Source organism: Impatiens glandulifera, chromosome 1, assembly GCF_907164915.1.
Source record: "Impatiens glandulifera chromosome 1, dImpGla2.1, whole genome shotgun sequence".
NCBI lineage: Eukaryota > Viridiplantae > Streptophyta > Magnoliopsida > Ericales > Balsaminaceae > Impatiens > Impatiens glandulifera.
The window spans coordinates 121,117,655-121,127,289 of record NC_061862.1 but is presented as its reverse complement, the minus strand read 5'-3'; the positions used below and the strand labels follow the sequence as shown (position 1 = coordinate 121,127,289).

At 31.1% G+C, this 9,635-nt stretch overlaps 1 protein-coding gene across 1 annotated transcript; it reads right to left on the bottom strand.

The window, feature by feature from the left end:
* Nucleotides 1-8,114: 8,114 nt before the first annotated feature.
* Nucleotides 8,115-8,877, bottom strand: LOC124920399 (dirigent protein 22-like). Its single transcript, XM_047460888.1, has one exon. It carries the CDS (start codon nt 8,714-8,716, stop codon nt 8,183-8,185), a length of 534 nt encoding a protein of 177 aa, XP_047316844.1. The 5' UTR covers nt 8,717-8,877; the 3' UTR covers nt 8,115-8,182.
* Between the last annotated feature and the right edge of the window lie 758 nt (nt 8,878-9,635).

The window sequence follows — 9,635 nt, the reverse complement described above, 5'->3', positions numbered from 1 at the left end:
ATCACAACAATTATCATTAGCATCTATCAAATAATTAGGACAAACCTTGTTTCTTGATCTCGAAGACGAGTTTTTAAGGATTTTCTCAATTAAAGATTGTTTCATCTTTGTTGGTGGTTGTCCTCGACTTCTAACTTTGTTAGGAGTGTGTATCAAAATGGATGTTGATGGAGATGCTTTTGTGGTTTTGTCTTTAGATGATTACATGCTTCCATGATTAAGTGACATAAATTGTTCCATCAAGCCTTTTGTGTCGTTCATCCAAAAAGAACAATTATCTTTAGATTTTACTACAATTTATTGAACCTCTTGCATCAATCGAGTTGCACCATTATGACATTTTTTTCTTACACAGACATATCTGAATCATAAATGTTGGTGATAGTTTGATACTCACGCTTAATATCTTTATGCCGCCAGTTCATTATATAACACATTAGTAATTTATTAACCCTTAATTTTTTCAACATAGCCATGATATGTCTACACAAAATACCTCTGAACTCAAAAAATCGATATTGACATTTAAAATTGCAGTCTAGTTTAGTATAATGCACTTTGTAAGAAATATCTCTTACATGTTCTCTATTAACCCCCAAAATGATTTCCTCAACTTTAAATATACAAGTTGTCCCTTCCTCTTTAATTACTGAGATGTCGCACAACATCAGCCCTCTAACTTGTTCTTGAACCAACTTAAATAGATCTGGAGTGTAGAAGGTTTGGTATTTCCTTTCAAAGACAAATCTACTAACAGTTGGTATCACAAAATTAAACAATTAAAATCCAATTTCTTTTATCTCTCAATATTTCTTAACAAAGTCCTATCATATTGCTCGACGAATTATTTGAGGGATGTTTTGGACTGCACGTAGTCATCAAAAAGGCGTTCATACTTTCACTCTGTTTAGATGTGGACATTCCGACCCAAAACTTTCCTTTCATATAAACAAGTATCCATTAAGATCTTTCCAAAAATAAAGAATTCAACCAGACATTATCTTCCAGTTGATAATCTTCTATTAGTCTAATACAACCGTCTTTGCATTTTTGAATAGTTATAGAGTTGTATACTAAGTTTTTTAAGCACTTCTTTATTAGAAGTTTCTTCAATATATTCCACAAATAAAAACGATGATGAGTTTTAGAAAATACCTTCTCAATTGCAATTGTCATGGATCGACATTGGTCTGTTATTATGGCATTTGGAGGTCGATCTTCCATACATTCCAACCAAGTTCTAAACAACCAAGTGAAAGAATGTGAATTTTCACTTGAAAATAAATCACATCCAAGTAAAATGGTTTGACCATGATTATTAACACTGACAAACAGAGCAAAATGCATGTCATAGTAATTTGTCAAATAGGTTATATCGAAAGAGATAACATCGTGAAAATCCTCATAGGCAGCCATGCACCTTTCATCTTCCCAAAACACGTTTTTAATTCGGGATTCCTCGTCCAAATTAATAAGGTAGAAGAAGTTTGAGTTCCTAGTTTGCATTCTTAAAATATAATTAGTGAGTGCTTCAGCATCCCCACTCTTTAACCTCAACCATCGTGCTTCTGTAACGTAATTTCTACGTGTTCTCTCATCGAAAGACATGTTTTCATACCCTTTAACTTCCACTATAAATAATTGAAATGTTTTGGTCATAGTTATTCCAACTTCATCATTTGTATCCATTATCCTCTTTATATTTTCGACTATTACTTTGTAGGATCTAATATGGCGTATCCTCTTTGGGATTAATGTATGGTTGTGCTCAAGAAAAATAGTTGTTATCACATATTCTCCTTCATTACAAACCACAATATTAATCTTTGTTTTATAATTTGTCTTCTTTATTGGTCTAAGATCATGATACTTATTTTTCTCCTTCGATTCTTTGATACAACTCTTGGCATAACCAATGATGAAGTATTTCCTTTTACCACTTACATTTTTGTTCCATAACTTGGTAATGTCGAATCTAGTTAAGTGAGCATATGATGTGTAGAAATCAAAAAGTTGTTCTTCGGATAAAAATTTCATTCCAACTTTCGGAATTTCACTGCGAAAATAAGTGTAAATGTAAGATAAACATTCGAAATGGGCAATTTGGATCCCAAAATAGACATTTCAAAACACCAAAATGAAATTTTGGGACATTTCCCTCGAAATTACATTTTCTGGGACATTTCACTCGGAATCACCATTTTGGGAGATTTCCCCCCGATATGTTCAGGTTCTCGGTTGCTGAAAGGGCATTTTGGGTCCCAAAATGGACATTTCAGGACATTTTGGGTCCTAGAGTGCACATTTCCCACGATATGTTCAGATTCTTGGGTACCAAAATAAGCATTTTGGGTCCTGAAATAGATATTTCGGGACACCAAATATGATTTTTTAGGGAATTTCCCTCAAAATTGCATTTTTTGGACGACGAAATGTCACAAAAGCTCATCGGGTGCCTTTCAAGTTCAACATAGGGCGATTTGTTCAGTTTCACTACTTCTTCTACTGCATTGTCTCTTTGTTGGTTTTCTGAAAGTTTATAGTTAATTATGATAAATAAAAGTAAACAATATTGTTAGTTAAATAACTAGATCTGAAAAAATGAAATACCATTTAGTTATCATACAAAAACAAGCTGAACAATATTGTTAAATAACTGGATCTAAAAAACGTAATAACATGTAAGTTATCATTCAAAAACAAACTGAACAATATTGTTACATAACTAGATCTGGTTGGGAAAAGATTTTTGCCGGAGAAAATTATTTCTCTCTCCTAGATTTTGGGTTTTATCCTCTTATACAAATTTTTTTTTCTCTTCTACCTGCCACGTAGGATTCGTGGCCTTATTTTCTTTGATCAGTCGTTGAGTTTATCATTTTTTTAAAAGAATACAGTGCAATAAGAATTTTTTAAAATTTGGTTGAATAAATCTCGAAGAATATGGTCCATTTATTTTGTTCAATTGACTATTAATTAGGGATATTACAAATTTCAAATTCATGAATTAAGGTTTGACATAATGCATAATTTTATTTTTTTTATTATAAAATAAAATTAACTACATGTCATTAATCAAAATAAAATTACATGTTTATTCAGTAAACTATATATATTATTGATTTGGGTTATGTACAATAATATGACATTTAAATTCAAAACTAATGATATTATAGTTCATTAATTGAATTGTATTAATCGATACAAATAAATTATACCTTGTATGATTCTATATTTTTTGATTCAGTTAAATCTCGTTTTCATTGAGATTGTCTACTCATATTAGTTAAAAGTTTACTCAACAAATATCAAGTACAAAACTAATTAGGACCATAAATAGATCATGATACATAAATTATCAAATTTAGCTAACATAGTCAAATCTAAATTCTAATTTCAAATTTTAAACTAAAACAATATAAACTATTCCCTAAACATTTTCATTTACATCTATATTCTAAACTCTTTGTAAACATTCTAACTTGAAATTTAAATTATATATATATATATATATATCATTGTAAACTCATTCATAAACATTCTCATTATAAAATAAATTCTAAACTCATTGTAACATTCTAATTTGAAACTAAAATCATATATATATATAGCTAGTTTTAAACTCATTCCTAAACATTCTCATTTCAAACTAAATCATATATATATAGCTAAATTCTAACTTAAATCATCTAAATACGGTTAGATTCTAACTTAAATAATCTATATGGATGAATTCTAACTAAAATCATATATACATTAACTGAAAAACTATTTCAATAAAATATATATAGCAAAGTAATCGTATTTCATAAACTCTAAATTAATGTATTTTAGAAAACATATTCTATAAACCCTAAAATGAACACTATTCAATAATCTTCCCTACTACATGTACCTCTTTGAAGAAAACAATAAATATTATGCAAAATAATCTGCAACTTAATGTGCAATATATTTAAAACTATAACATTAAATATGTTATCTCCTAACTGTTCTTCACCTTCTATGGATTGAACATCTCTATTTGAACTATTATCCAAATCAATTTATAGATCTTCACTTTCTTCCGAAGCATTTCCATGCAATTCAATTTCATCTGATTCATCTAACTCAACATTTATAACATTTGACTCACTCAAATGATTGATATCATATAAGAGAATATTCAGGGGAATTTATAATTCTATGGTAGGATACTTATGTTGATACACCACTTCATTTGGTCATATTTCTTTTATCTTTCCCTATGCTTTTATTTTACAAACGACCATCCATTCAAAATTATGATCATTCGTTATAGTTGGATAGTTCTAACAGTAAAATTTTCTAGCTTATTGAGAAAGAATAAATGAGTCGTACTTAGTATATCACCATTTCATGTTCACGACAATCAATCGATAAGTTTCATAAACTCTTTACATCTAATAGGATTAAACCATAAATATCTAAATTTAAACAGACATAAACACAGAGTAGGGTATTCTAATTTAATAATCTCCTCCAAAAGTCTATAATAATCAAAATGATTTTCATGAATGCCAATACCACTATTCATGGATGATTTATTGGATCTGAAATCATCAATCCTCCACACATAGCCATTAATGAAGTACATTGAATATGAGGTTGCTGGTGTCTTTGGACCAAATAATATGAAATACGTTAATTCTTTGTCATGATCCCCTTTATTCTTGTAAAACCTTCAAAGTGAATTATAATAATCTTTAGTTCTACTTGGAATGCTTTGAGTTTAAGCGGGGTGCCATGACTCTGGGGTGTCATGCTAGCTCTTCTTTAATTCAAAAAATAATTTTTAATTCTACTTAAAATAAAAATTGAAATTTTTATTTCATCACCTCTGATCGGAACCAAAAATTGACAATCTGTTTCATCAGAATCTACTACAATATTCATGCCATAAAAAGTCCTACATTAATGATATTAAGATAAGTTATTATATTTAAAATTGAAATTAACAATTATGAAATGATGGTTTATTACCTATAATATGGATTCACATCTGGACAATCTAGTAGGACATACATGTGAGACGTTAATGTTTCTTTGTTAGTCATAAGTTTATTTAAATCGCCACTTCCATGTCTAAGGTAATTGAAAATAAAAATTTGTTGTTCTTTTGTTCATTGACATTTCCATGTCTAAGTCTAGTCAAATTGATTAAAATAAACATAGGAAATAAGTGTATTTAAAAACATTATTAAAGTATGGCCTGACATTATTTTAATGATGTGCGGATTAATTCAAATAAAACATAGTTATGCACAAGCAAAGCTGAAGAGCTTAGTTCAATCATGCAAATAAATAAGACTAAGTGGTGAAACTTTCTCTTCGTAGGTACATTTCAAGGAAACGTTAATAGACCACTAAAGCTCATGAGGCATAAGTAGACGTCTTTGTGCAAGAAGACAAGATGGAGTAGACGTCATCTAACTCCTTTAGATGTGGTCTAAGGAGTTCGCGAGCAGACATCGTCCAATTCCTTTAAACGTGGTGTAAGGAGTGCTTGAGTAGACGTCGTCTAACTCCTTTAGACGAAGTTGTGCGCGAGTAGACGTCGTCTAACTCCTTTAGACGTGGTCTAAGTAGTGCGCGTAGTTAGAAATCGTTTAACCTTCTTAGACGTGGTATGAAGAAGAAGCGTAGTTAGACATCTTCTAACTTTCTTAGACGTGGTCTAACGAAGAAGCGTAGTTAGACGTCGTCTAACCTTCTTAGATGTGGTCTAAAGAAGAAGAGCGGTTAGACGTCGTCTAACCTTCTTAGAAGTGGTCTGAAAAAGAAACGCAGTTAGATGTTGTCTAACCTTCTTAGACGCGGTCCGAATAAGAAGTGAGGTTAGATGTCGTCTAACCTTCTTAGACGTCGTCTAACCTTCTTAGACGTGGTCTAAAGAAGAAGCGTAGTTATACATCGTCTAACTTGATCAAACGTCAGAAGAAGCGTCTATTTCTCTACTCAGCTCATCTACAACTCTTGCTTTCAATAGTCTAACAAGCCAAGTTATCCCAACAAATGAAACACTACCATGTACGTGTTTATCATTCAAATTGCCCTCGTTGTACCTTTCCAGTACAACACAATCTTTGAGAACATCGGTGCACTATCAGTCTTGTATGGCCATGATCCCAAAGCTCACGGTCTGATATACTATCGTACTATAGGCGGTCGTCCAACGGACACATGCCACATGTCCAAAAGGAAGATTCGACCGTTGGTGTACTTCAAGTATAAATAGATGCTCAAGGACAATGAACGAGTCACTGGTTTTAACTCTCAAGCTTAATCTCTCACTTGTACATTTGCTCTTGCTATCTTATTGCTTAATCTCTCCCAAGCTCAAGTGTGAATTAACTACTCATTGTGTTATTACTCTGTAATTCATCTACAATATTTCTGTGTGAAATCTCAGTGTTTTAAGTTGAACAAAGGGTGTTTTTTTCAACTGTGAGTTTAGCTAGAAGTTCAGAAGCTGACGATTGTTAAGTCTTGTAGTTTCTGACTGGGTTTGTATAGTGTGTTCTATACCAATCAAAGTCTTCTAGTGAATATCCTTCATGTTGAGGAAGAAGGGGGTGACATAGAAGTTTTATCTCTGAACATCCATAAAACTCCTTGTGTTCTTTTACTTTCTGTTGATTGCATTCATCTGTACGAAGCTTCAAATCCAATAAACTATTCCACACTTGAATTTATTCAAGAGTTTGTGAAGATTTGCGAAGAATTAAAACGGGTTTTAACTTCTAACAGAGTTAAAATTGAATTGAAAGTCATAAGATGTTAACAATAGTCAGACCCCGTCTCTATTGTCGACACATATCCTAAAAAGCTCTAAATAATTGCAAACAAAAAACATATCATTCCTAGTGTTAATGATGTCCTTCTTCTTAGCATTCACATTCATAACCATATTTTTAATATTTTTAGATACATTCTTTTCAATATCGAGAAAAAGGGAAGGGGTTTTCTTTTTTCTCGCGCATTTTCGTCTTATAGAAAGGAGGTAAAATGTGTTTCATATGAATAGGTTTATTTGTCTATTTGAATGTTCCATCTTTAAGGACGATTCGAGCGATTCGAAATTGGTTGTTTACATGTCTTATCTATTTGTTCACGTGTTCTGCTCAAAGAGGGGATGCAACAGGTGCACTTGTTTTAGAAATATTTTTTTCAATATAAGTTATGTTAGAGACCCCCTTGGCTTACCTTCCTCTTCAATTACACAAAAAGTAGACAAGAAGATTAACCATGTAGTGTGTTATTCTTTTGAGATGAGAAGCCAAAGTAGAGTTTTATATCATAGACATTTTGGGGTTGGGTCGTTGATAGTGGAAAAGTTGACAGATAAGTCACCCTTACTGCCACTCTATAGAACCGTAATTACATGTTTTAGATTACTACGCGTAGATATGTTATAAACTAATTACTTTAAGATTCGTAACTTTAGTTTACTTCGCAAAGAAACTAAATAAAATAAAATTAGAGTATTCACAGATTAAGGATTCAATGTTTGATTACGTATTAGAAATGGCAGTAGCGCTAATAACTCTATACTTGTACTCTTGATTCTGTGAGGTCCAAATAAATCTGCTGACAACATAGACTACAAAGTTTATCTTAAAATTATTGTTAGTTGCTTTGTTGTTTAGAATATTCCGTGGCATTTCATTTGTTTTAAGGCCACCATTATTTTGTTTCATTCTTCATCCTCTACTCTAGTCCCTCAAATGATCATCATATTCGGGGTACATTATATGATTTTCAATAGACTCGACAATTTCAATCTCCTCTATAGGGATGACTAGTACATAGTAAATATACTCTTCATCTATTTGACTTCCTCGCCATTTCGTAGGATGATCGCACACCTACTACAGTCGAATGACCTAACGAGGTATCTAGAGAGTTCGTCCGGACATTTTAAATTAATTTTTTTTTTTATCATTTCTTGTGGAAGTTTAACACTAGTTGAATATAAAGTCTCAAATTCATTATATAAAAGACATAATTTCCAAAACTATTTATTCAAAATTTATTAATATTCAAATAAACAAAATATTATTGAGATATAATGTTGTTCAAGTATGGGTATAATTATTTGATAAAAAGATAATAAAATGAAAAATTAAGCAAAGTACTCGAAATTCATATTCTATACACACAACTAGTAATGAAAAATAGTGACATTATACCCTACAACCGCATCCATTTGGTCCATTGAGTATGTCTTAGCCAAACAATATCCACGTGCCATCCTAAAAACACCCGTACCTCCAACTATGGGCATCTCTCGGGTCTCATTCATAACTGGATTCCTACCAACCACACTAAACGAGCTACCGTTGTAAGATCCTTGAATAAAGTGATATGTAAGAGTCATTAAAAGACTAAACTCGTTATGTTGCGAAGCCATGACATATATTCCTTGTGCACGACCCATAAGGGTTGAGTTTAAACTAGGAGTGGACGTCAGAGCGTTATCCATGACAAAAACGGACCCATACATACTAGTGATCGGGTTAAGCCCAGTTGTATTAGAAGACTGGCCAGCCACTCGAACTGCACTAGGATTGGGGCCACCCACAATGTCGTGCATATAGAACTCGACATGCGCAATTTTAGCCTTCTTGGCCTCTGAGAAATTACACACAAATAAAATTGCAATTAGGATGAAAATTTGCATGTTATTGGTAGCCATGTCAAGTTCTACACCCTTTAGCTTGTGCTTATTGTTAATATATTGTATATGCTAGTTAACAAATTAACACCTTATATATAGAGATCAGAAAAAGGGAAAAATAAAACTAAAAAGAAGAAAAGTAAACATGACCTCAGTTGACCCAGTATCCAATAATAATTTTCTAAGTTATTATATTTCCTGGAAGTTGGTCATGAGCTTCTAGGTAAGTGGTGGATCCATGGAAGATTACAATAAATTCAAAAGTTGGTTAAAATTGACAGAACTAGTCCACCAACGTACGTTATTATGACTTGTCTACTATGAAACAAGTTAATTTCTTTTCTTTTGAAGTAAATAAGACGAAACGAGAATTTTCAAAGTCATGCTTTGAGAGCAACTATAAGGAAGTTTATATACATATATATTCAACCTATGTTCTGCGGTGCATATTTCATGCAGATATGGAGATTTAAGTATAAGACTCTCTAACTCATAATCTTATTCTTAAAATCAAAATGTATTAAACTTTACGTTAAATAATAATTCATCTCTAACCTAAAAATACATTTTCAAACATAAAAATATATTTTAAAAATATTTCATTTCACATTAACTTTTTCAATAACTACCAATATTTTTATAGACTTTACAAATTAAACACAAATTTTATTTTTGAATTTACACTCATTAAAAAAAATTATGAAAAAATTAATTATAAATAAATAATTTATACACATAAAAAAATTAAACATCATTAAATAAACGCAAATTATACTACATGAACAAAAAACATTACATTAAAACAATTATTTATGTTGTATTATTAAATATTGTGGAAATGTAATTTTTATTTTAAAGTATGGTAAGAAATTATTTTTAATTATTATGGAAAATGTAATTTTTATTTTTAAGTATAGTAAGAGATGTATTTTTAATT

Excerpts from the sequence above, each read along its gene's own strand:
- LOC124920399 (XM_047460888.1), bottom strand. The coding sequence starts at position 8,716 with ATGGCTACCAATAACATGCAAATTTTCATCCTAATTGCAATTTTATTT.